Source organism: Nelumbo nucifera, chromosome 6 (genome assembly GCF_055504915.1).
Source record: "Nelumbo nucifera cultivar China Antique chromosome 6, China Antique-T2T, whole genome shotgun sequence".
Taxonomy (NCBI): domain Eukaryota; kingdom Viridiplantae; phylum Streptophyta; class Magnoliopsida; order Proteales; family Nelumbonaceae; genus Nelumbo; species Nelumbo nucifera.
This window is the reverse complement of record NC_142654.1, coordinates 6563488-6591202: the sequence shown is the minus strand read 5'-3', so window position 1 is coordinate 6591202 and position 27715 is coordinate 6563488. Positions and strand designations below refer to the sequence as shown.

Sequence of the window (27715 nt, the reverse complement as noted above, 5' to 3'; positions counted from 1 at the left end):
AGCCGCTGTTCTAGAAGGTATTTGAGGCTGTAGTGGTCTGTCTTGACAATGAAGGGTTTGCCCCACAAATATGGCCTCCAGTGCTGGACGGCCTTGGCCAATCCGATCAATTCGCGCTCGTAGGCCGGTAGCTTGAGGTGCCGATCTTCTAGTTTACGGCTAAAGAAGGCTATGGGGTGCCCTTTCTGTTGCAGTACTGCTTTGATGCCTATGCCAAGCGCATCACATTCTACCGTAAATTCTTTCTCAAAGTTTGGTAGTTGCAGCACGGGGATAGTGGAGAGTGCGTCCCTTAGGTTTGTGAAGGCGGTGTTAGCTGCTTCATCCCATTGAAATGCATTCTTCTTCAACATCTTGGTCAATGGGGCCGCCAGGAGTCCATAGTCCCTTACAAATTTGCGGTAGTATCCCGCAAGCCCCAAGAACCCGCGGAGAGCCCTGATGGTCTGCGGCTTGGGCCACTCCCGGATGGCTTGGATCTTGGAATTATTTATCGAGACTCCTTCCCTGCTGACTATATGGCCTAGGTAACGGACCTGCACCTCTCCAAAGGAGCACTTGGTTCGTTTTAGGAAGAGCTTGTGCTGTCGCAACAGCTCCAGAACTGTCCTTAGGTGACAAACGTGCTCCACCCACGAAGTACTGTAAATCAAGATATCGTCAAAAATACTAGGACGAACCTGCGGAGGTGGGGCCAAAATACCTCGTTCATTAGGGCCTGGAATGTAGATGGGGCATTGGTGAAACCAAAAGGCATGACTAGGAATTCAAAGTGGTCGTGATGCGTTCGGAAGACTGTTTTCTCCACATCTTTAGGGGCCATTTGGACCTGGAAGTAACCTGACCTGAGATCCAGCTTAGAAAAGTACTGAGACTCGTGGAGCTCATCTAACAATTCGTCTACCACCGGGATTGGGAACTTGTCCTTGACGGTTCTACTGTTGAGCTCCCTGTAGTCCACACAAAATCTCAGGTGCCATCTTGCTTTGGCACCAACAAGACTGGTGAAGAGAATGGAGAGCGGTTGGGGCGTATGATTCCCTATTCCAGCATCTCTGCACACTACCTCTCTATCTCGTCCTTCTGTAGGTGCGGGTAGCGGTATGGCCTCACGACGATGGGTCTGGCCCCTTGTATTAATGGGATCCGATGGTCACATGACCGGCTAGGTGGAAGGCTCCTAGGTTTTGAGAACACGTCTGAAAAGTCTGCAAGAAGCCTCTCCATCTCTGCGGTGTGCAAGGCGTTGCCATGGAGAGTATGCACCTGTGGTTTCCTTGCTCTCATCTCGGTCCCTTTCTAGGTGACCCGCTTCCCATGTAAGTCAAATGTCATGGTCAAGGCGCTGAAATCCCATAGGATGGGGCCGAGGGTGATGAGCCACTTAATCCCCAACACTATGTCGAACTCGTCTAAGGTCAGTACAAATAGATCTGCGAGGAATGGTTCAGAATCCACCTGGATTTGGACGCTTCGGCAGATCCCTAGACTGTGAATTCTCTCCCCATTTGCTACAGTCACCTGGAGCCGCGGCCTGTCTTCCATTGGTAGCTTAAGTCGGAGCGCAGCCTGCTTGCTGATGAAGTTGTGGGTGCTCCCTGAGTCAACCAGAATCCGTTCCTGTTTTCCTGCCACCTGGGCTTGCAACTACATGGTTTGGGAGTTTTGGACTCCAGTGATGGCATGGAGGGAGATCTCGGGTTCTTGTGCCGCCTGTTCCTCTTCTTCCTCCTCTAGCTCGTCTACTAGGAGGCAGAATAACCGCTTGCAACGGTGGCCGGCTGAGTACAACTCGTCACAGTTGAAGCATTGGCCCTTGGCTCGACGCTCTGCCATCTCGGCCCTGGATAAGCTTCTGATGGGAGGTGCTGTCGTGCTGCTACCCATGCTAGTTGCAGCTCGGGTGGTGTTGCTGGTGAAAGGGCGTTGTTCCCTGTTGGCGGCCATTGAAGGCCCTCCTATGGTAGATCTTGGGTTCGCCCAAGTCGTTGCGGGACGCCCCATGCTGGACGGCCCTCGGCTGATCTGCAGCTTGCGCTCGAACGCTCGGGCCAGATTCATTGTTGTGACCAAGTTGGGTGGGCTCTGCATCTCCACATCAACCCTCAGAGGTTCCGATAGGCCGGCTGTGAACATATCCACCTGCTGGTCTGGCCGAACCGAAGAGGCTCTGGCGAGAAGGGTCTGAAACTGCCGCTGATAATCCGCGACGGTCCCGGTCTGCTTGAGGTTAATGAGCTCCCCCAAGGGGTAGCTCGTTAATGGGGGCCCGAACCTGAGGAGGCAATACGACTTGAACTGGCCCCAACTAAGGCCTGGTTCCTCCTGCTCCACTCGGTAGAACCAGAGCTGTGCTTCATCGGTCAAGTGGAATGCTGTCAGGTTGACCTTGTCCTTCTCTTCCGTGCGCTGATTGCGGAAGAATTGCTCACAATGGTACAACCATCCAAGTGGGTCACCGTTGCCACTGTATGAGGGGAACTTCAGACGGCTGTATTTGGGTCTGATTGCTACTGTTGGTGTGTCACTCTGTCGCTCACCGGAGCCCTCTGCCCGATCTGGGCGGCGGCTGTGATGAGTGGCTGCCCCTTCAGGGCTCCCTTCTCTGGTGGAGAAGTATAAATCCAGTAGACGTCGAAGTTCCCTGACGTCCTCTTTAACTTCCCTTACCTCCGCGTGATTTTCCACGAGACAGTGTTCCAGCTCGTGAACCCTGGTTGATAGCTGCTCCATGTCGCCCATGACGCTCGGCTCTGATACCAAAATGTTATGGGCCCGGGCGTAGGATCTCGTCACGGGGCGGTTTGCTGGGAAAACTCCTTGCCTTCCCCTTGCCTTCCCTTTGCGAGTTGACCCTATGATGGCGGACTGAGGGGTGATTTGTTCAAGAGATCACCTAACTCTCCCTGTTCTCTTCTTGACTGAAAATTCGATGACTTTATTGAATAAATCAGCTCCTTAAATAGGAGATTACAGGAGGGTTTCCTTCTTGTATTCGGCTAAGGTAGTCCCTCTCTTATCGCAATTTAAACTTCTATCGAAACTCAAACTCTTACTTCTAAAGGAAACACAAAAATAGGGGATAAGGGAAAGGTACAGCTGGCGTGTGGGCCCCGCTCTACGTTGGCACGTGCGCCCCACCTTACTGCTGCTGTGAGGTGCATGTTGCTGCCGTGCGGTGCATGCTGCTGCCAGGCGGTGCGTGCCGCTAGGCGCGCTGCTGCTTGTGATTGCGACGCAGCGTGTTGCCGGGAGTCATGTCCATAACAATATGCGCCCCACAATATCCCACAATACATCCCCTCTATGTATGTATTGAGAACATATCCGGATGATAACATCATGGATTATGGTGATGTGGGATGTTGTGAGGCGCCCCCACTTGTAAACTCAAAAGATAGTATTTAACCCTTTGTTTTTCCATACTGTTTTTAATTTTATTTTTTAAATAATTTCTTTGGTCACTTTTTTCTGCATCGCAATTCGCAAGACAAAGATGCACTTTTTGTAGTTCCGTGGGGGGAAGGGGGAAGGGAGGGATAGCAACAGCACATCCCCCCAAACCCATAACCTGTCAACCAAGAACCCCCGACCACCGGTGAAGGCAAAGGCCGCATAAAAGTTCGAAAGCCTTTGAAGGGAGGGATAGCAACAGCACATCCCCCCAAACCCATAACCCTGTCAACCAAGAACCCCCGACCACCGGTGAAGGCAAAGGCCGCATAAAAGTTCGAATCCAAAGGCTTTTTTAGCTTGGGAGTTAACCAAAACAATAATTTTCCACCGCTAGCGAAATCAAAAATAAAACATAGGATTTGCCAAAAACAGAAAGTTCCTGTTTCCTTCTGGATTTTTATTTTTTATTTTATATGAAAAGAAGGAGTGATCCGTATTATTTATACCCACCCTATGACTCTATGAGATATTGAGATGTAGCAACTTAGCAAGCAGGGCTGCAGGGCATAGGCCATATCAATCCATCCATCTTCTGGAAAAAAAAGGGGCCCACGCGAATAGTGGGTACTAGTCCACCATCACACAGTACAACTGAAATTAGCCAAACCCACTCACTTCACTGGTGGTGGTGGACTTAGTCAGATATGATCATGCGCAATGGCCCACAGCCCACGGCCCCATCCATCAAAAATTCAAAATTAAAATCAATATATATATATATATACAGAATTATAGAGATTAGAAGCCAGAAGGGATATGAGAGAGTGCGCCAGCCACCACCCTTGCGATCGAACATCATCGCTTTGCTCCGTTCCGGGCTCAACTCAGGATTGGGAAGCTCAAGCTCGCGCCCTTCGAATTTTTTAAAAACCGGCAGGCAAAGGCAAATCAACCTCCATCCTTATTCCTCACTCTCCTCACCTTTGTATTTGCTCTGAACAAGAAAGAAAACTAACGGCGTCGTTGATGGAACCCAGCCATCGGGCTCTCTCTTTGTCTCTCTCAATGTGCAGAACAATACCCACCTCATTCTCTTTTCCAATTTCACTACCCACTCTTCTCCTTCTCCACCTCTTCCTCTCCTCCTTAGTCTTGCAAGGCAACTCCCAGAGCGGAATTGATGAACTCTCCATTTTACTCAAACTAAAGCAACACTGGGGAGATCAACCCCCCATGAACTCGTGGAATTCCTCGCTCAGTCCCTGCAATTGGACGGGAATCTCCTGCGTCCATGGTTCCGTTACCAAAATCTCATTTTACAACCAGAACATCACAGGAAAAATCCCTCCCGCCATCTGCGGTCTCAACAACCTCACCTACCTCGACCTCTCATACAATTACATTCCCGGAGAATTCCCAACTCTTCTTTATAACTGTTCCAAACTCCAGTACCTTGATCTCTCCCAGAACTACTTCGTCGGCACGCTTCCTGATGACATACACCGCCTTTCTAGCCTTTCCTTCCTCAATCTCGGTGCCAACAACTTCTCCGGAGACATCCCGTCTACAATCGGGCGTTTGTCGGCGTTGAAGCGCCTGTACCTTTATCAGAATCTCTTTAATGGCACCTTTCCTCCGGATATCGGCAACCTGTCCAACCTTGAAGCCCTCGAAATGGCTTACAACAAGTTCGTGCCTTCAAGGATCCCCGTACAATTCACTCGCCTGAAGAAACTTACTTACTTGTGGATGGCCAGAACGAATCTGATTGGAGAAATTCCGGTATCGATCGGTGACATGGCCGCAATTCGCTGGTTGGATCTATCGATGAACCATTTGAACGGGACGATTCCTACCAGTTTGTTTCTTCTCAAGCAACTAACTAATTTGTATCTTTATGCTAACAGACTGTCCGGAGAGATCCCTGCCCGAGTTGAAGCTTTGGGTTTGACCGACATAGATCTTTCCATCAACAATTTGACCGGTCCCATACCGGGAGATTTTGGAAAATTGGTTAGCTTGACACATTTAGTCTTGTATTATAACCGCTTATCCGGCGAGATACCGTCAAGCATCGCTCGTCTACCTGCGCTCAATGATATTCGCCTGTACAACAATAGCTTGAGTGGGGTCCTCCCTCCCGAATTAGGCCTTTATTCGAAGCTTGAACGTATTGAGGTCGCGAAAAATCGGCTTAGTGGCAAGTTGCCAGAAAATCTGTGTGCCGGCGGCATGTTGAGAGGAGTGGTGGTTTTCTCCAACAGTCTCAGCGGAGAAGTCCCGGCATCTCTTGGTAATTGCAGTAGTCTTACCACCGTACAGCTTTATAATAACGGGTTTTCCGGTGAGATTCCTGACAGTCTCTGGTCGTCATTGAATCTATGGTCCTTGATGATAAGTGGCAATTTCTTTTCGGGCAAGCTTCCCGGAAAATTGGCCTGGAATTTAACACGACTGGAGATCAGTAACAACAGGTTTTCTGGAGAAATTCCCTCAGATATCCGAAACGCAAGCAATCTGGTAGTCTTCAAGGCCAGCAACAACCTATTTTCCGGCAAAATTCCTGTGGAACTGACGGCCCTCCCCCACCTCACAGTTCTATCGCTCGACGGCAATCGACTTTATGGAGAGCTTCCATCAGAGATAATTTCTTGGAAGGCACTGAACTCTCTGAACCTCAGTAGAAATCAACTCTCGGGTCAAATTCCCCGTACCATCGGGTTACTTCCAGACCTTAGTTACCTCGACCTGTCGGACAACCAACTTTCAGGCAATATTCCATCTGAATTTGGGCTTCTTAAGCTCGTATCTCTCAATCTCTCCTCAAACCAATTGATAGGGGAGATTCCTACTGAGTTCGACAACATGGCCTACGAAAATAGCTTCCTGAATAACCAAGGCCTATGTGCAGCTACTGGCATCCTAAACCTCCGTTCCTGCATTTCCGAAACCCGAGACTCGCACAAATTTTCGCACCGACATCTGCCCATAATCCTATTCTTTGCCGGGGCTCTTTTTCTGGTTACCGTGTTATCCACCTTGTTGTTGATCAGAGACTACAGAAGCAAAAGGCGTGGACGACGTCATCCTCCAATGTGGAAGCTCACTTCTTTCCAGAGGTTGGGCTTCACAGAGTCGAGCATATTGTCAAGTTTGACTGAGAGTAACCTAATCGGGGGCGGTGGATCAGGGAAGGTTTATCGGGTCCCCCTTCATCGGTCCGGCGATGTAGTTGCCGTTAAAAAGATATGGAATAACAGAAGATTGGGTGAGAAGTTGGAGAAGGAATTTGAAGCAGAGGTTCATATATTGGGGACAATTCGACATTCCAACATTGTGAAATTAATGTGCTGTATCTCGAACGGGAAATCGAAGCTTCTGGTTTATGAGTACATGGAGAACTGCAGCTTGGATCGATGGCTCCATGGGAAGAAGAGGGGATTGATACCATCCGGCTCAGTCCATCATACGGTGTTGGATTGGCCCAGAAGGTTGCATATCGCAATTGGAGCCGCCCAAGGGCTCTGCTACATGCACCAAGACTGCTCTCCTCCGATCATTCATCGTGACGTAAAGTCAAGCAACATCCTGTTGGATTCAGAATTCAATGCGAGGATTGCAGATTTTGGGCTGGCCAAAATGCTGATCAAACCAGGGGAGCCTGATACCATGTCAGCTGTAGCGGGCTCTTTCGGCTACTTAGCTCCAGGTAATCAAGCGTAACAATTTGATCGTTTCTAATATTTGAAAAATCTGTAAAAATAAATAAAAATAAATTTTTTTTTGATATATATTAATTTCAAATGGTTGCAGAGTACGCCTACACGACCAAAGTGAACGAGAAGGTTGACGTTTATAGCTTTGGGGTGGTGCTGTTGGAATTGACAACCGGTAGGGAAGCAGGCGACGGAGATGGGGATACATGTCTCGCCCAGTGGGCGTGGCGACACCTGCAAGAGGATAAACCCATCGTGGAAGCTCTGGACAAGCAGATCAGAGAAGCTTGTTACTTGGATGAAATGAGCATCGTGTTCAAGCTCGGCCTCATTTGTACTGGGACCTTGCCTTCCACCAGGCCTTCAATGAAGGAAGTGGTGCAAGTTCTAATGCGATGTAGCCCTCTGCAAGACCACGGAGAGAAGGAGAAGGTGGGCAGAGGTGAGTATGATGTCGCTCCCCTGCTCAGCAGTGCTAAATACATTTCCAGTTACAAGGAAAGCCGGAGTAGGAGGACATCGGACGATGATAGCTTGTCATATAACGTATGATCACCACCCATGAGATGGATGCCACGCCATCATCACAAACCAGCCTCTCATACTCAATACAGTTACAAGTTACAACAACACTATATATGCACACCATCATTAAGAGGTGACTACTAGTAGTATGGCCCTGATCCTGACCTGGGTTGCTCTTTCATCCATACCAACCATGTACGAATAAGTTGAATGACTTAACTTTGGTTTTGATCATCTATGGAACTGTTTTTCCAGTTTTCAATTTTCATAGGCTTCACTATGTCAGTCATTACGACATGCAATGTTGATTTGTTGTGCAAAGCAAAGCAGACCACAGGCCGGAGATGATGCTCTGTTTCCCAAACAAGTATAGAGGAACGAGCTGTAACTTACCCGTTAGTTCATGAAATTCATCAGTACTAGTAACCAGGATTGATGCATAAAATGCTCAATTTGGAACCACCCCCATCACTGACAATTAATATTCACAAATTGCGAAGGCGTTCACTGAAAGAACCCAACAGCCAACAGCAAGCTTCAAAATTTTGTCACCTATCGGGACGTGTCATGTATTCATATCTGATACGTTAAATATTAAATATTATATTTTATACTTCTAATATTTTCATGGGGAGGCCTTGCCATGACCGGACAAATCTACCAAATTCAAACGATGGTAATTGTTGAATTCAATCACCAGCCAAATCCAGTCAGGAAGACTGGAAGAGCACAGCATAGAAGAACACAATGCTACTACAGAACTAGACTCTTTTGAATAATTGACAAACAACCTGTTGTATCCTGCATCTGTACGGTTGTTCCTCAGAATTAGTTTCAAACTTTAATGGAGTAGCCAAATGAGACGTGTTAAGAAGGAAAAAAAAAAACCGTAGATTAAGCACAGAATCGCAGAGCTACGTTTACTCCGGTTGATAATCTGGCCAGGTACCGTACCTCTTGACTTTCCAAAACGAAGTCGTATTTTATCATAACAATAAAAGAAAAACATATAAAATCATCTAGCTAATCTTTTGGGTGACATCCGATCTGGCGTGATTCTGAATACAGAAGTAAGATAAGAGTGGAAGAAAGAACGGTGACCAAAGTCGGCAATACGTCAAGCAAAAACATTCATTCAACAATAAAAATCCTGGTTTAGCATTGGAGTAAAAGTAGCTGCCTTAAAGCAGGATAAAGACACATTTCGCAGTTTTATTCTCCAGACACTGAAGTTACACTGTACTTCACTATTAACCAACCCACGGCCCCCCAACGCAACCCCAACCTTACAAATGGCATGTAGGAAACAGGACGGAAGAGGCAAACTGACAGGCCGAAGTGGGAAAGTTCAAATGCACCATTTCCAGGTCCTGCAATTATACATTTAATCTACCTCTCATAATCATATTCTGCAAAAGCCATAAATATAAGGTTTGCTGGAACAATCTCCAAATATGAAAAAGAAACGTAAAGGCCTAACGCTAATCTAGGTAAGAAGTGAAAAAGAAAACAAGGGGATAAAAGGGAAGAAGAAATGGATAAAAAAGAGTAATAAAAATTCACTATTTCCTCTGCAACAAGTTACTAGCTTCTTGTTGATCATTCTCAGGAGTCCTCAACCTCCAGATACTGGGAATGAGAGGCTGCAAGAAGGGCAGCTCCAATACCCGAGCCATCATTGGAATGTTCAACGACAACACTCTCAGAGGCTTCCTCTCCCAGCAACTCTTTGAGAGTATTTTCTAGACAATTTCTGAATTCGGTGTAATGTTCATACAGCCCACCATCCATGGCTACAACTGTCCTCTGCTTCTCCCCTTCCTTTATTATGTCTCTGCCCATTTTCTTCAGGATGCCTAACATTCCTGCTGCTGAAAGGCGAGCCCCCCGCGTTGCAACAATGTTACAGAGCTCAACAATGGCTCTTCTTGTCTTCAAGGAAGTATTAGATATCTGAAATAAGAGGAAAAAACACCAAAATAAATAAGCAAACTTGTGAAGAAAATGAAAAAGCAAACAAAATGGCTTTTCATATTTTCAACGATGGCTTTTCAGTTTCAGCCACATAATCACCCTTGTACATGATTCACATTTTCATATTTACGACCCCCACCCCCCAAAAGAAAATAAAAAGCAAACAAAATTCTTCAGCTTGGTCTAACAGTTTAGTGGAGGCAATATGATTTATCAGGTTAGTCATGTTCACAAATGAAAATTAGCAATTGATATTTGATACTTTGTTTCACACGAAAATATGTGCAAATAAAACACTTCTCCACTTTTCATTCATTTTTTTCTCGCTTTCCACTTCCCTCATTTTCTTTCTTCATTATTTTTTTCCTGGTGGTGATGATGGATGTAACTAGTAAAAGCTGTAGCTCCAAACAAGGTTGTGCAAAAAGCATACCCCTAAGATATCCTTCAATTTGCTCCCCACCACTTTGAGATCTGAAGAGGTGTCATGATGCATGGCAGACATGTCAGGCGTCCTGCAGATTACATAACCCATAATGTAGCAATAAAACCTGAGGGAAACTGAAGCTTCTACATGGATAATGAAACAAAAATGTACTAGCTTCATGTTCAGAAGAGTGTTCATAATATAACTATCCATGTCAGATTTAAGACAACCAACTACTTATGCACAGTAACAAATTTCAAGCTTCTCATCAAAATTCAAAAGTTGGTCCCAATCAATTTTTAATGTGGCTCATTTGGCCTCCCCCCCCCCCCAAAAAAAAAAGGTTTCTAATGTACCTTACCTTCATTAAGTTTAGAATATAAACGTAGAAGTTGTTATTGACTGCATTAACTAGGGTGACTAATGCACAATAACCAATAAATAGAAACTAATTTACATCTCAAACAATAGAAGAAGTCAAGAACACCCATGACAATGCAAAGTACATTTGCAGCATGGAAAACCAAAAAAAGAATGAACTATTGAAAGCTCAGATGCTCATGAAGACGCTAGGGCTGCAAATGAATTGGGTATCCAATCCGATTGAATTTACCCATTTAAATCGGATTCAGATATATAACAGTATTAAATGAATCGAAATCGAATCAGCTAATATGATTTGTTTATTTATCAGATCGAATTCAGATAGACTCCAATTTGATCCAGTTATGTTGTATATTATACATGTGCATAATAAAAAGGATGGTTGTACATTTTTCCTTTATTCTTTACAAGTTTAAATACTTCTATACTTTTGAGGGATCTTTGAACAAAAGGACGTGTAATCCCAAAGGTCTTCTCCTACTCTCTCTGTCCATGACAGTTGTACCCTGTTTTTATTATGCACATATTTTTAAATTGTGAAAGATCTGGCATTAAATGTGGAGTTATCTTTTCAATTGCAAAGAAGAGAAAAGGTAAAGCTACTGCCTTTCATATATTCTGTTTCCATGAGAACAAAGAGAGACAGAGTTAAAGAGATTAAACAATTGAAGAGTTCAGCAGAGAAAGCTGGTTAATTTTGGAGCAATTCCAATAGTAGCATGGTTCTCTGAATGGAAGAGTCTAGCAGAGGAAGATAGGGAAGATAACATCAATGTGATGGAGCTAATCTATTACACAGAGAAGCAGCTAACGAGATTAGGAGGAGAGGAGCAGTGCCAGCTCTTGAACCGGAAAAGACGAAGCTTTGTGTCTTTAAATATCTAAAGAGATTCATCAAAGAAGCCATGGATTTAAGATACGTGTTGCTCATCCCTGATATCTTTACTCCTATAAAACATTGACCTTTTTGTTAAATTGTCATTTGAATCGAAGTGGATTATGATTGGATATCAAACATTTCTTATCAAATTGAATTTGAATGTACCCCTATTCGAATTCAATTTGGTCTGTTTGCAGCCCTAGAAGTTGCAAACCAAAATAATAAGCAAAGGTGAAAAAATGTCCCTGCAATTCAGGAGAACATCCCCAAATTCCCCCTTGGGTCACTAGACCCCAAAATACCTTGTTTCTCTCCGCATCTTGTTTTCCCAGCATGTCTGCCAAACTGTTAGCAGATCAAGGGGCCCACTTAAATTTGATATTTAGCTCCCTAATCAACTCCCTTGTAACTCTTAATCATATGTATATACTCTGTAGAACCACGTACCCTCCAGGTTGTTCTGTGGCCAGCTAATAATAACAATTTTTGAATCCTCCTCCATGATGATTTTTCTACAGTTTAAAAGATTTCTCCCTTCTTAGACCCAATAAATATCTCTTATTATATGCTGTGCCCTCTGTGTTGAAGCCTTGAAGGAGGAAGAAAAGAAAGAAAATTTTAAATTAAAAAAAAAAAACACAAATTTGCACAAAAGCACGAGCATCCCACATACAGAAACCACCATCAATCAAAGGAATGGAAACCATCTGTCTCAGTGTCTCTCAATTTATAATTGTGCATCTCCCTCTCTTGCGTGTATAGCATGCTCAAAGTACATTCACAGAGTCATGCACATAACAAACTCTCGTCCATAGATGCCAAGTTATGAGCTTCTCAAATTTCCTGATTTTTCACAATTTAGGTAACTAGATTTATAACCCACAACTCTGATATTAAACCCTAATGATTCTTTTCTATTATATATGACCAGGTCAAATTGAATTGTTTTCCCATCCAATTAATTACAGAACATGTACATCCATCTCTCTTTTCTATCATAATCTTTTCTTAGAACCCTTTTATTTCATCTCTTAAGAATCCTGCAAATAATTCTTAATCCTAAACATACTCTACTTGTGAAACAGATACTAGGTTGGGATTGCTGATAGGAAGTAGCAGGGTTCCAGTATTTCAGTGATGAGGAAACTGATTTATAGAAGATATGAAATAAAGCGAACACAAGAGATTGTCGGTTAAATGTGAGACAGACCACATGTTTGCAAACAGGGTTTTATTGACCTATTAACTTTCACCAAGATCTGATGGTTAGACCATACAACATACCATGCCTTGTTGTACCATCCATCATTGTGCCCGTAATTGGACTTCCAATACTTTGTTTTTTATTTTGTTCTCTTTTTCATTCATGGATGAGGTGTATCAGCATTACATTTTGTCTCATTTTTTATTGCTAACGAGATCAAAGAGCATCGTTAATAAAAGCAGTGTTTTAAAAGGCATGGGAGGCGTACGCCTGAAGGCGTGCCTACAGGCGAGGCACTCCCAAAACGCGGAGGCATATGCCAGAGGCACTGACACCTCTGAGGCATATGCCAGAGGCGCTGACACCTCTGAGGCATATGCCTCAGAGGTATATGCCTCATGTGCTTTTTTCACGAGGCGTGCTAGAGGCATATGCCTTATGCGCCTCATGCACACCTCATATAAAAAGACTGAAAAAATAAAAGAAAAAGGAAAGGAAAAGAAAGGGAAGGGAAGGGAAGAAAAGACAAGGGGAAAGAAAGTGGTCTGCCCTCAGCCCCTTTGGCTGGATGCAACTTTATTCTTCTTAATATAAAAGATTTTTATCAAAAATAAAGAAAAAATGAGATCCCCCTTCCTGTTCTTCCTCCTCCCCTTCCTCTTCCTTCTTCCTCTTGTGTTCGGCAGGCTTACACCTCTTACGTTCTGAACTACACCTCATGCCTCTAGGTAGTGGAACACCTTGCGTCATGCCTCCGCGTTTTAAAACATTGAATAAAAGCTGAAGCAAAATACAACCTTCTAGGCACATTAACCAACCAAGAAATCAGTCTCCTACTTTTAGCCATGATAGATCCTTTTTTAACCTTTAAATAAATCAGTCTCCCATTTTTACCATTTCTGTAATCTCCAATATCCTAAAACCAGCCCACATACCTATATCATTCAAATCCAAAAATTTCCAATTTCATAACCTAGTTAAAACCCTTCAACTTGTGTTCTGCAGTCCAAACAAACCCTATTTTGTAATTATAAAAAAACACTATTTTGTTCTGTCTAAACCCTTAATTTCAGAATTTGTTTAAAATTTTAGCAATACTGTAGCTAAATTGTTAAATTCCTTCTTTCTCCATGCAATAAGGCTGCATTCATATTCGGGGAGGCAGAAAGTGAAAGTGGATTCAACATGCCACCAAATCATTGTCTTGAATGACAGTCCTCCTGCAGAATTTTTTTCCACTAAAAATGAGGAAAATGCAGTGGAGAAGCCACTCACAGGACTCCCCCCTGCCTTAATTTTTTGCCAAACAGAGAATCCCTAAATTAGCAAAAAGAGTACCTTTTTGCACATGCTTTCTGATTCATCTCAAATCCAAAAACAGCCCAACTTTTCTGCCTCCAGAAGTCTATATAAAATAAATTTCTTAAAACCCTAAACTTGTTTCTCTCTGTCCATGGACTAGCTAGAGTATAATTGCAGCTTGTCTTGCACCTAATAATAACTATTTAACTTCAGCAATGCAAATTAGCCTTTTTTTTATCAGCACAATGCATACTAGCTTTACGGAAATATAATAAAAGAAAGACATGTAGATATTCATAAGGTTTACATGCATAGCCTACAACACCATGGCATACCTCAGTATAAATGGAACTGTAAGTTTCAATGGAACAGTGTCACCAAAAAAGGCAGCTTCCTCAGCCATCCTTAACAAGACTCTGCGTACAATGTCTCCTAAGTACATTCCAGAAATAATCTTCTCAAATATCTACAGAGAATTATAAAAAAGAATTAGTATACAATAATTTAGGTATTATTCTGCGATAACAATGGCAAAGGTTACCTGTTCACCAGGGTTTAAACTCTCTGAATCCAATGCATGATCATATTCTGTCAGAGGAAGATGGGACGACCGGAAGTTACCCCACTCCATGTTAATAACCTACATGATCAAAAGTGGTGATGCTTCAATATTTCATCTGCATTTATTATATTTGCACTCTGATTAAGTCTTTCTTTCTCTATATGTGAGAGTAAAATGATTAATAAGATGAGTAAGAAAATAGAGTTAGGAAACATGTTCTGTTAGGAGTGAATAACAAGTAAACAAGAGCAAAGGAATGCACCAGCACCAACCATCTCTCCTGATTTAGGTAGAAGCCCATGCCACTTGGGAATTGCATGTGCACGCTCTACATAAGCTGCATTGGTTCCAGTTCCCAAGATCACAGCAGCAACAACATCATTGTTTGTGTACCTACCTCCTGCTAGTGTTCCAATTGTGTCATTAACCTGCAAAAATCTGCTGATTAAATGCTCATAGATTTAAAGATGTCACCAGAAAAAGAAAAACTCCCCAAATTGACCACTAGTTTGGAAGACTGGAACTTTAAATCATTTTTTGGTTCAAACTATAAATCATTATCTTAGATAAACTAACAGTCAGGTTTTATCTGGGAAGACAGTTGCATAAGCTTACTAGAGCAGCCACACGCATGTCAAGGTCTTGTCTTTCCATGGCTTTAGTTAGTTCCAGAACCACATCTTGGCCAACCTAATTAGACAGCAAAAAAACAAAGCCAAATCAGAAATTTGAAATTGCCAAAGTGTAAAGAACAGCAGAGTAAGAGAAATTAAACAAGCAAGACCAAGTTTGAATTATTTACACCACATTTATCTAAATACAAGTGGGCCCCACATGTCAGGTGGATATCATATATTGTGATTGTCCCAGTATCCCAAGGTTCCTATAGAGGACTTAAACTACACTATGTCATGATAGCTTTGAAAAGACACCAATTCCAATATGGTTTTGGTAGGACTACCCATTATCTCTCCCCTCTCTTGTTTCTTCCTTTATTTTTCTCTACAGCTTGTGCTTCCTTTATATTTCTCATCTCTTCCTCTATTCTTCTTCCTTTGCTGGTGAGACTCCACTATACCAAGTTTTTTTCTGCTGCTTGATTTTTCTTGCCATTCTCCAAACCCACCAGTAAAGCAGTTTTGAGATTCTGCAAGCTTTGCCGTTTACACAGTTAGCCTGCCTTGGACATCCCCATGTTATGACATTCCTCAGGCTGCACATTGGAACCAAATTATTTTTTTACATTTTTTGCCTGTTATATTAGCCTAGTAGACTATTTATATACATTTTTTGCCTGCTATATTATCCTAGTAGACTAGGGGCACAATAAAATCTAGAATGAAAATTAAGAAACACCAATTGAACAGCATATGTTCTATGGGCTCATCCTTCTCTATTTTTGAGCTCTAAGGAGACAATAATCCAAGTTTAGAGAATGAATTACTCCAATGTGATTAGAGAATGATCAACAACTACAGAATCCATAATGTAGGTCATTCAACAGTGAGGGATAGCTTCAGCCACCTATGATCTGGTGGCTGAGATGGCTCCATGGTTGTCCAATGGAATCAACATATTATTTGAAATTGATGGGTTTTATTAAAAAAAAGTCAGATCACGAAAAAATATTGTATATTCTGCAATCTCAACAAGGCAAGAAATCACTTCCCATGTTGAGGAGATGGTGCAAAATGCAAGTATTTTTCTTCTCTATATAATAAATTATTTGCGAGGACAGAAAAATCTGAGGATATTGTTCATAGAATTAAATTTGGGTAACTTAGAATGGCATGACTTGAACAGGCAAGATCAGTTTACAAGTCTAGACATGTTTAACACAAAACTATATAGACCTAATTAAGGATATGTACGAGGGTGCAATAGCCAATGTTTGAACACCTATGGGAGAGACATCAGATTTTGCAGTTATGTTGCGTTTTCACCATGGTTCAACAATTGGCCTTTATATATTTGCATTGGTCTTAGATGAATTGACTACACATATTCAAGAGAAGGTCCCATGATGCATGTTGTTTGCTGATACTATCATTTAATTGATAAACCTAATGAATAATTAAATGCAAAATTAAGTTTATGTACAAATACCTTGGTAACAAGCGGTTTTAAAATAAGTAGGACTAAAACAGAATATATAATATGTAAAGGTGATAATAACAGGAGTACAATTGAGGATACACTTAGGATTAGAGATCAAGAGATAACACAATGTGACCTTTTCTGATACATTGGTTCATTAGGAGAGATTGAGGAGGATGTCGCACATAGAATTAGAGCGGGATGGGCAAAATGGAGGGACACTTCTGGAGTCTAATGTGTTAGAAAAATACCATTGAGGTGGATTAGTGAAAAAACTAGAAAAGGAATAGGGTCAGAAATAAAGTCATTTGAAAGAACCTAGGAATAGCTCCAATGGGGGATAAAATAACAGAAATTAGACTAAGATGGTTTGGTCACATTCATAGAAGACCACAAACAGCACCTGTAAGAAGAAGCAATTTCACAAGTCGAAAGAGCCAGAAGGTCTAGCGGTAGACCAAAAAGGACATGGGTCAAAGTAGTTAGAAATGGTTCTGTCCATAATTTAACAATGGATATGACATCAAACAGAACGAAATAGTGAAACAGAACTCATGCAGCTAGCCCCATAAAGATAAGGCTTAGATAATGATGATGATGGCTCGACAACATTCATCATCATCATCTAAACCTTATTCGAACTATATATGGGGTCAGCTACATGAATCCTATTTTGCCTAATTATGAACACTTGAATCATTTCTTACTATTTCAACACACATCTTCTAACCCCGTCAACTTTGGTGGTTTAACAACATTCATATGTAAAGTTGAAATTTCAGAATACACGAAGTGATGCATGGTTTTAATTGTGCAATCTTGGGATGCCACAGCTAACCCTAGACTGTGCAAAGGTTCAAGGCTCAAAAAATTGTACAAGATTAAAAAAAAAAACGAAATTACTCCTGTAGTTTCATCACAGAAAATTGTAATTTACTGCTCCAGAAGAACTGGAAAGTCTTGTTTCCAAGATTTCAATACCTCCAATATGATTATACCTGGTCTCTGATAGTGATTAGTAGAGTTATTGATCTGTAAAGAATTAATATTCAGACTCAACAACATATATCAACTAATAAAAGTCCGCCTCTAATTCAGCAAATAGAAGAAAGCTGGAATGCAGACTTTACCAACTTTTCCTAAAGAAAACATTCTTCATTTTATTGCAAGAGAAGGCGTAGGCATGGAGCATGAGAACCCACACCCCAATAAACCATATGCATTTAGCATGCAGTAACAAGGATACTCGCAAGTAGCAAGCAATAATGGAGACCCAGTTCTAGACAGAGAGGAATATGAAAAGGAACAAAGAGTGGTCATTTGGCTTCAAGAATAACAGAAGGATACAAGGGAAAACATATTCATTCCATGGGTTTAAAAGGTGTTGATGTGAGGTGTTAAGAGCATATGGCTCAAGGCCAGGTACAAATAAAATGGCTAGCCTCACCCATCTACAAGTTTCATGAGGCTTGTGGCTCACAGCCTTGGTGAGGTGCACACCTCATGCAATCAGCAACGAGTGAATAAGATGAAAAAATAAATAAATAAATTATGTCATATTTTCCAAAGTTCAAAGAAGCTTCATTATTTAGTTAATTACCAATAAAATCAAGCAATGTAAACCCAAAAAAATATCTCCGAATATCCCTCCCAACCCAAAAATTCCTTTGTTACAATTTTCTTATCAAATAAAAGAGTTCTAGTGACTGATACAAGAAATAAAAGAGTCTCACTGTGCCACTCCGCATCTGAATCTACTATATGTGAAAGTGGCATCTCCATTATATGTTCACCCATAATATGTGGTAGTAGGGCCCACCAATCTTAAAACTAAATCTCATGGTTATGTTTTGTTTAAATAGAAATAATATACAAATTAATAGAAATAATCAATAGAATTGAAAATTTAATAAAATTGTCAATCTCTTTCTATCCAATCCCACTTACAAATCATCTAGAACCAAAAATGAAGTGTCATGTTTGTAATGGAAAATATTCATTTAAAAATATTTACAAATTATTTTAAGTTAAAAAAATTAAATTAAATTAGGTATAAATAAAATAAACAGATTCTTTCCTCCAGGTAGAGAAGGTTATAAATGCAAAATAAAATTTCAAAAACATAATATCCATATTAAAAAGAGTATATATGAGTATATATGAATATATATGCTATGAAAGAAATAAAGTGTATCACTGTAGAGTCCAGGAGTTAGATGAAGGGAAAGTTGGAGGGAAAGCTTCACAATCGAGGGAAAGGGCCCGCTGCTACAAGCCTAGAACAGATAACACATCAAGGAGACCTCTCATTGAAGGTTCAAGAAGGAAGAAGAGATACTGTTTTCCTAGAGGGAAAGGCTGTATCGTGGTTCCAAAATTTTTTGGATGCAGCGATGAATGTTGACCGGAAGTTTTCTGCAAGGATTCCCTAAAAACAGAAAGGAAAGATTACACAACAACAAGTATGTGTCTGGTATGACACCCTGGAGGAAAAGTTTGGTAGAGAAAAAGACAACTAGTTATAATCTCACAATGAAAGAATTGGGATGGAAAAGTGTGGCGAATGCCCTGTTTCAAGTTGTAGTTGGAGGTATAGAGTAAAAAAAAAAACCAAGGAAGAAATGGCTACACCTGTAAAAACCTTAGGCTCCGTTTTGGAAGAGTGCAAATGCCAGTTCAGTGCATATATGCACTCTGGTTCAGTTTTGCTTATGTTTGTTTGGTAAGAATGCATTTATGTACTGAAAATGACAGCTTTCACAAATTTCAAGGCATGCTTGCATCCAAAATGAGAGCAAAGTTTGCATCCAAAAAATAGATCAATGTTAAAAAGGAATATTTCAATCTTAGGATTCATGTTTGCACCCATTACAACTAAAAATCATTTGGCAAGAAAGTATATTTGTCAATGCAAAACTAAACCAACTTTGCATTTGCATGGAAAAGGTTCATGAGAAAGAGGTCAACAAGGAAAAGGGAGTTGGGAACTTTTCTATGTCAGAGTTGCAAGAAAAGGTGATGGTAGGGGAAGTAGAAGAGGAAAAATTGAAGGAAGAAGGAAAGGAGATGAGGGGAGTTTTGGAGGTGGAGAAGAGAGGATAGAAATGCAATTCTGAAGGAGTCCGCAAAATAGGCAAACACTTTAAAAGTCAAGAGAATCAGCATCAAGTTCAGGTGTCTAAGGTTTCGCCAAACTGAAGGGAACTTATTAAGGAGGGGTAAGATCATGTGGAGGTGTACTATAGCAGCAATATTGGGGACTGTTTGGGAGGAAAGAAATACAAGAATATTTGAAGAAAGAGAAAAAAGCAAGGAAGCATTGATTGAAACAATAACCTTGAGAGTGGCACATTGGGTAAACAGCATGAAGTTGTTTTCAGATTTCAAGGTAGAAGATTTTTTCAGGGTTTGGGGTGTTATTGCCACCTCCTCTTCAACAAGACAGAAGTTAGTTGAGAACTGGTCTCCCCCAATAGACAGTTTGAAGAAGCTTAACTTTGATGGGAGCTATGTGCTGAATCCGGGCCCCTCAAGCATAGGAGGGTTTATTAGAAATAAAGATGGAAATATCATTGCTCTCTACTCCGGCCAAGTGGGACAGGGTGACTTGGTGAGATCAGAATTCATGGCTGCAGTATTTGGGGTGGAAAAAGCAAAAGAACTGGGTATTAACAGGTTGGTTATTGAGAGAGACTCGAAAACAGTGATAAACTGGATGCAAAAGGGTGAAGGGGTGACATGGCAGATGAGAAACAATCTCAGAAAATTTAAATGGCTCTCAAAGGATATGTCAATCCGAGTGAGATGGGTGAAGAGAACTGCCAATAGCTTGGCAGATAGCTTAGCTAACCAAGGGGTTCAAAGAACACAGCTGTTTTGGGCACAATTGTAATTTGGGTTGGGTCAGTTATCTAATGCTGGATTTCACAACTTCTTGTTGTATCTATATTTCTTCTAATTAATGAAATCTTTTATCTGTTGCTGATCAAAAGGGTGGGAGGGGGAGCTTATTAAGAGTTGGCCCTAGCAAAATTGTGAGGAAATCCAAGATAAGGCTTCATGCGTTGAGGATTGAGGGTCTAGTCCAAGGCGAGGCGTGCGCCTTTTTAAGCAAGGCAAAAAAAAAGCTAAAAATAAAAAATGTCAGAAAATTCAAAAAAAATGCAAAAATATTAAACATAATGTTAATAAAAAATATAAACTTAAATTTTAAAATAAATGTTTTAAAAAACCTATTATCTAAAATTAAAATACATAAACATAACATGTGAAGCATATTCAAATGAAAATTTAAAAATAAAAGCAAACATATAAAACATTTTGAAGCATGTAAAACTCACAATCTCTTTTTTTCCTTAATTGCATTGCTTCAAGTAGCTAATGCGATGTAAAACATATTGCATTCTTGATTCTATGAGTCACCTTTGTACCACGCCTCTCGAGGCAAGCCCGAACAAGTCTATGTTAGGGTCTGAAATTCTTATTTCTCACATAAAAAATAATGATTTTATAACTTCCATTGCCTTTTAAGAAAATATTTTATTGCAATGAATGAATGAACAACATTAGCAGGGGGTTCTCGAAGCCTAACATAGACTTGTTCGGGCTAAAGTTGATTCATTCCTTGCAATGAAATATCTTCTTAAAAGGCAATGAAAGTTATAAAATCATTATTTTTGTGAGAAATAAGAATTTCAGACCCTAACAAAGACTTGTTCGGGCTTGCCTTGAGGAGCGTGGTCGGGGGTCCAAGGGTAGAGCCCCGATCCAGCCGTTAAACTCAAAAAAAAAAAACAAAAAGCGCAAAATTTTAAAAAGGCGCACGCCTGGCTGAGGTGCAAGGCGCATCAAGCACACCAGGAGTCTGGTGTGCCTAGGACCTGGGCAAGGCACATACCCCAAAATGCGCCTTGCCTGTGCTCCTAGGCGCGCCTTTTAAATCATTGGTCTAGTCTTGTTTGTTTCTTTGGGATTTGCAATTTTTTCTTGGGTTTTGGATTGCTCATCGAATCTTTCTTTTGTTATGGGGTGGGTTCAAATGTCAAGATAATTTGGTTTTTCAGATGGGGTTTGTGGAATTATTCTGTTTTGGGATTGTCCATATTGGGGTTTTCTTTGCTCTTGTCGGGTGATTGCTTATCACCTTTCTTAGTAATCTCCTTTTTATTTTTAATAATATTTTATTTTTCATTTACTTTCAAAAAAATATAATATAATGTGTATATATAGTATGTATGTATGTATGTAATAAAAAGGAATATTTAAATTGAATACAAAAGAAATGAATTAAAATCCAAGACACAAAAAAGATATTTCTTGACAAGTAAAACATAAAAACATACAAATACATATAGTAACTTTTTGTGGCTTACACCTCACCTCTCCAAGACCCAACCACCTTGCCTCCACCTTTGGCCTTTTAAGCCTTTGTTTGAGAATGCTTTTTTAAGCACTTATTGGGGAAAGCGCTTAAAAGATTCCAAACGCACCTGAAAAAGCACTAATTGGTAAAAAAAGCCCAATAAGTGCTTTGTCAACAAAATATGCCCATTTTGAAGAAGCCCAAATTTTGGGCTTTTTTAATAAGTGCTTGTTGTATTTCTGGCCCATCTTGGCCTGCCGCCTAATTATCAAAATACCTATACTACCCCCCCATTTGAAAGAAGAATTTCTTCACCAAACACTAATAAGCTGGCTTATTTAATAAGTGCTTATCCAAAAAGCCTGTTTAGAAACAATATGCACTCCCAAACATCGCCAAAGACCTGGATCCATGCCAGATAATTCAACTACAAAGACTTAGTCACATGATATGGAAAATGAAAATTTTAAGGCATTCATAATGTTCAGGAAGAAAGCCAAATTACATTACATATAGCTACCAACATCCTTTAATTTTAAACTTTTGATATTTGTAACCAAGAAATTTAACAATATAGTTATATGTAAACAGGAGCATAGGGAATAAAAATTACCGTATCCTCAATATTGAAACCTTTTGTCCACTTAATTAGATTTCCGGATGCTATTGATATTTGCCTCACTGGGAATGAGAAGGTAAAACCCAGTTCTCTCTGTCTACCAGGAGGAAGATGAAAGTCTTCACCTTCACTAGCAACAAATTTTGCAAGTTCTGATGCAATGTAATCAAAAAGCTCCTGGATTTACCAAAAAAAAAAAACTCTCAAAATGTTAGAAACATGGGATATAATCCAACTGAAGATGGGAAATGACACCTTGGACTGGCAATTAACTCACATCTGAACCCCCAGTCATCAAATGTGGAGGAATTGACACCTCAGTAAATTCTTGCTTGAGAACTTGTCCATCATTCCCACCCAACTGTACTCGCAACACCCGGAAGTTTGTTCCACCAAGGTCCAAGGCATAAAATAATCCTTTCTCATCTCTAAAACAAGAAGGATTAATGAGAGGGAGGCATTCAAAAGTGATATTATTTATATTATGGAGGGATAATTTTACCATAATAGGTGATTTACAAACAAAGACTGATGAATGTTCCTCACTGGTATTCCAATGAAATTAATGTCTTCACCAAATCAAGGTTTAAAATAACAGCTATCATGCCAATGGTTCTGAATCTTGACTGTTCCTTACTGTTTCTTCAATAACAGCTATCATGCCAATGGTTCTGAATCTTGACTGTTCCTTATGAAGGTAGTACTTTTTCCATTTTTATCTATACCAAAGTTTTTCAATTAGAATGATGAACAATTTCCTATTCTATCCAGTTCTACAGTACATCCACAACTACAAAACTGGCTTTTGCAAATAACAATCATCGCTAATAAATTTGTACATTTTGCTTATAGTATTAAATCGACAGGGGATAGTAATATCAAAAGAGGGGGAGAGGAACCCTGCTTAACAAGGGCCCAGTGTCCTGAGTCTCTTGACAGCATTTCAGTGTTTGAAGTTTGAACACCACCGCAATTCAGCTAAAATATTACCCTGTCAAAGGCATCCAACCCTCCTTATTAGAGGAAAACCGATCCCACATTCCACCAAAAAAATAACAACCGGCATTCGTTTAAATGAAAAAAATAAAACCAAGCTGGGCCTTCCAAGGGGCATTGTATAGACTTGCATACAGAAACTATTGAGCATACTAGAACAATGGATGTTCGATTGAAGATCGTTTGCTTTAGAAGCAGTCACCGCTTTTAATCAATACATCTCCAAAACTAATTAAAATTTGCAGAAAAGAAAAGGTCGACAACGATAACTTGAAAACGCAAAACTACAACAACAACCAGAATTAAGTCCACGAAGCAAAATAGCAGAAACAAAATTAATAATACGAAACAAAAAAAAAAAGGATTTTGTACCCTGTAGGGAGATTGTCGACATAGCTGATAAGCATCTTGAGCTTGCTCCCTCCCTCAGAAGCAAGGCCAGCATGCATCTCAACTGTCATGGCATCGGCCACCTGTCTGAGCTTCCCAATCGGCGTCGCACACTTCTCCTCGAATTCCTTCAGTATGGCCATCGCCCGGGCCCAACGACCTGAGCATCGCATCCGATGACGCACGATAAGCGCTGCCGCTGCGCATACAGTCGCAGCACAAATCACCGCGGCTCCAACTGCCACCTTCCCCTTCCCCATTAGATAAAAAGAAAATCGGATAACAACAACTACAGATCTCTCAAAAAGCCCTAGCTTTTCTCTTTTTTTTCTTTCAATGGAGAAAGATAGAAAACCCTAAATTGAGCTCCTTCCTCTGAGAATATCTTGATTCGAGGATTCGAGCAGAGCTCCACGAACAAAAATTCAAAGATACACAGCTTCTTAGTAATCGAAAATAACACACGATGGAACAAAGAAATGTGGATAATGAGAAATCTTTGGTATTTGCGAAGGACAGAAAACAAATTAACAGAATACTACAGTCTACAGCTACTCTCTTCTTCCTCCGACAGTGAAATTTTCTCTTTTTTTTTATTCAAACTAGGTACTCTCTGCAGCGGCGTAGGTTAGATATACATTTTCTCCATTACAGAGTTGTGAAAAATGCAGGAAAAAAAAAGGAAATGAAATCTTGCGAATATCGATACGAGTTTTAAAATGGGAAAATGGACGAATTCGTTCGATTTCTCTTGCGGAAAGAATGGAACGAAAGGAGAAAGGACAGGCCGAGATTTATCACTAATAAAAATTTCTCTTTTTTCATTTTATTTTCCTTTGAATTTCCCTATCTTCTGTTATTTTTTGTTTTGTAATTGCATTTGTATGTAATTATAGGCCCAAAATATGCTGTTGTTTCCTCCTCTGTGTAAAAATGTCAATCCAAATAGGATGGATGTCGTTTTGAGTTTTGTCTCCAATGACCAATCTTAACGTTTTTTCAATCTTAATCTCACGAATGGAATTGGAGATCTACTATGATTACACGTGTCCATGTGAGACGATTTTTACTAAAAATATCACAACGTGAAAAGACAAGTAGATGTCCGGGCATTGAAGAAAATATTTGGAGATCTACTACTACTAGACTTCCCAAATCCCACTCCCAGAGAGACGGGGAGAGATATGGATCTCATCTCACGTGACAAGTAGATGTCCGGGCTTAGAATATTTTGTTCACACGTGGACCGTAAGATTCCTAAACCAAAGACGTGGTATCACATGGTTTACCTCGAAACCCGGAATTAAAAATTAATAATAAAACGCAAAAAAAAAACTGGCGGTATGAATATGAAATGAAATGAAGGAAGACGACGTCGACACGATTATTCGCTTCTCTTCTGACTTCTGGTAATTTATAAATTAAATAATCTATATTGACGTTATATCTGATCAAAGGGTTCCGGATTCCGGCGCTCGTCCTTATCATAGCGATCCATGGTCATGGTCTTTCTCCATCCTCATCCATTGATTGCGTTTGATTGATATTCAGACGTATCCAATTCTAATACTTGCGTGAAGCACGATGAACGATTTTTTTTTCGTTTACCGTTGATGGTTGCGTAAGCGTACTTGATCTTTGTAGTTTAGGTGGGACCTATTTAACTAAGGATGAGAGGGACTCACTTGAGTCCTGATTTCTCATCCCATCTTCTACCTCTACTCTACATACTTGGAACTCGACAGTTGATAAACAGAGTCGGACTGAGCGCTAGAGGTTAGTGGAATAGATGGTTGTGTACATGGGAACTATATCATGTCGGACGTTGAGAAACGCAGCGCAGCATCCAACAACCAACATCCAATGGTGGCACGGTTCCAGATGAAATCAGCTTTTCACAGCTTTGCCATCTGACCCCATGCGCCAGATGCACATGAATTTGGATCTGTTACTCACAGCATGTATCAGCAGCAGCACATCGAGAACATCTCCATTACTTTCTATGTTTTTCAATGGGAGACGTTTTTAATATATGATAAGACATGGTGCTGATGCTAATTTCATACACAGGTCGATATAGGTATCATTTTACCAAGGTGGAAGACGTTAAAGAAATTTCAGAATACCTACTTTACCCTTTTATAAATTTTGTTTTTTAGTTGATTCTATTTGTGACGGTTTCTTATTTTTTTTTGGCTTAGAAAAGGTGGTATCTTTTCTGATTTTTTTTGTTTACGAATCTGTTCGTTTTTATTTTCAGGGTGGAAGATCACTATTGATTCTTGACTTGAATTTACTTCTCCTTGAACCAATTCCACTAATTTCCGAGAAAAAAAGAGAGACGGAAGGGCAGTCGGAGAAGTTGGCTTGTTGATGGGGATGTTTGAAGAAATGGGTTTTTGTGGGAATATCGATTTCCTTGCCCCGTCGATAACGATAGGAGAAGGAGATCCGGTGCCGGAAACTGAACCGGAGGCCACTATGGAGGAAGATTACACTGACGAAGAGATGGATGTAGACGAGCTGGAGAGAAGGATGTGGATGGACCGGATGCTTCTGAGGAAGCTTAAAGAACAGAGCAAGAGCAAGGATGGTGTCGATACTGCAAAGCAGTGCCAATCCTGGCCCAAGAGCAGGCGCGGAGAAGAAGATGTCGCGTGCTAAAGATGGCATCCTGAAGTACATGCTGAAGATGATGGAATCTGTAAAGCTCAAGGCTTCGTTTATGGTATCATTCCTGAGAAGGGGAAGCCTGTGAGCGGAGCCTCCAACAATCTTCACGCCTGGTGGAAGGAGAAAGTCAGGTTTGATCACAATGGCCCTGCCTCACGATGTGAATCTGTTCAATCTGGGAATGGGGTCAGCCAAGGACAGACTTATGGTTCCCCTGCTTTCTCCATTAATAAAGGGTGAAATTAGCAACACAGAATTCAGCAGTAAGAGGAAGCCAACTGATGAACTCGTGGCAACGGCAGATCACAAGATATACAACCGTGTGTATCTTAGGTGTCCTTACAGTGATTATCACCTCGGTAAACTTGACAGGAGTTCAAGGAACAATCAGCAAGCAAATAGCCCCTATAAAAACGTCCGTACAGGGCTTGGAATCTCAAACTTTGAGATTACTGAAGATAAACTAACAGTATTCTCTCTGCCATTCGGACAACCCAAGCCAGCTGCTCCACCACTGAACCCAACCCAATCGACTTTCAGCCTCTCAGGACTTGGGCTGCCAGAAGACAAAAGAGTATCAGCGAGCTTATGTAATTTTATGATAGCAATCTTCAGAGAAATAAGTGCTCTAATCCTGGAAATGTTGCTGCCATGGATGATCAGAATTCTGAGCCGCAGCCCAAAGTTCAACTGAGGAGAACTTCTATGGCCAAGGGCCCGCGATAGGAGGTAACATGTTTGAAGAAAACAACATGCCTTCTGAGCTCAAGTTCCTCTGGCTGATTTGTTTTGGTCAAGGACAAAAGGGGAAGAAATTCGCTCTGGACCACTAATTTCTATTTATGGTCTTTAGAGGTTTTAGAGTTTCCTTTCGAACTTCTCTAATGCATTTGTTGGAGGATTATTTATGACTTCCGGCCAGCCATTGCTTCCATCATCTTCTTGTGCTCCATCATTTTCGGACTTCACTGAAATCCGAAAATCCAGAGCGAATTCTTCCCCTTCTGTCCTCGACCAAAACAAATCAGCCGAAGAACTTGAACTCGGAAGGCGTGGATATCACACGAACTGGTCCGTCCGTGTCCACCATTGATCTGGTGTTGCAGAGCGAGATGGTGTATTGGAGGTGCGAATTCGAGATGTATGTGTTCGGAGTATAACAGTGTGTCATGAATACGTTAATTCGTAAAAAAGTAAAATAGGTATTT

At 40.9% G+C, this 27715-nt stretch overlaps 2 protein-coding genes and 1 pseudogene across 2 annotated transcripts; 2 read left to right on the top strand and 1 right to left on the bottom strand.

The window, feature by feature from the left end:
• The first annotated feature begins 4152 nt into the window (after positions 1-4152).
• LOC104604480 (uncharacterized) lies at positions 4153-7932 on the top strand. Its single transcript, XM_010268828.3, has 2 exons — positions 4153-7105; positions 7210-7932. The coding sequence occupies exons 1-2, from the start codon at positions 4423-4425 to the stop codon at positions 7662-7664; spliced, it is 3138 nt and encodes a 1045-aa protein (XP_010267130.1). The 5' UTR covers positions 4153-4422; the 3' UTR covers positions 7665-7932.
• Positions 7933-8771: 839 nt separating this feature from the next.
• Positions 8772-24694, bottom strand: LOC104604479 (hexokinase-1-like). The gene is made up of 9 exons (XM_010268826.3): positions 23817-24694; positions 22726-22876; positions 22443-22625; positions 14986-15060; positions 14643-14798; positions 14350-14448; positions 14144-14274; positions 10045-10126; positions 8772-9590 (listed from the first exon to the last, which is right to left on the bottom strand). The coding sequence occupies exons 1-9, from the start codon at positions 24092-24094 to the stop codon at positions 9243-9245; spliced, it is 1503 nt and encodes a 500-aa protein (XP_010267128.1). The 5' UTR covers positions 24095-24694; the 3' UTR covers positions 8772-9242.
• Positions 24695-26511: 1817 nt separating this feature from the next.
• Positions 26512-27484, top strand: LOC148790579 (protein ETHYLENE-INSENSITIVE 3-like 1a; annotated as a pseudogene).
• Positions 27485-27715: the final 231 nt, after the last annotated feature.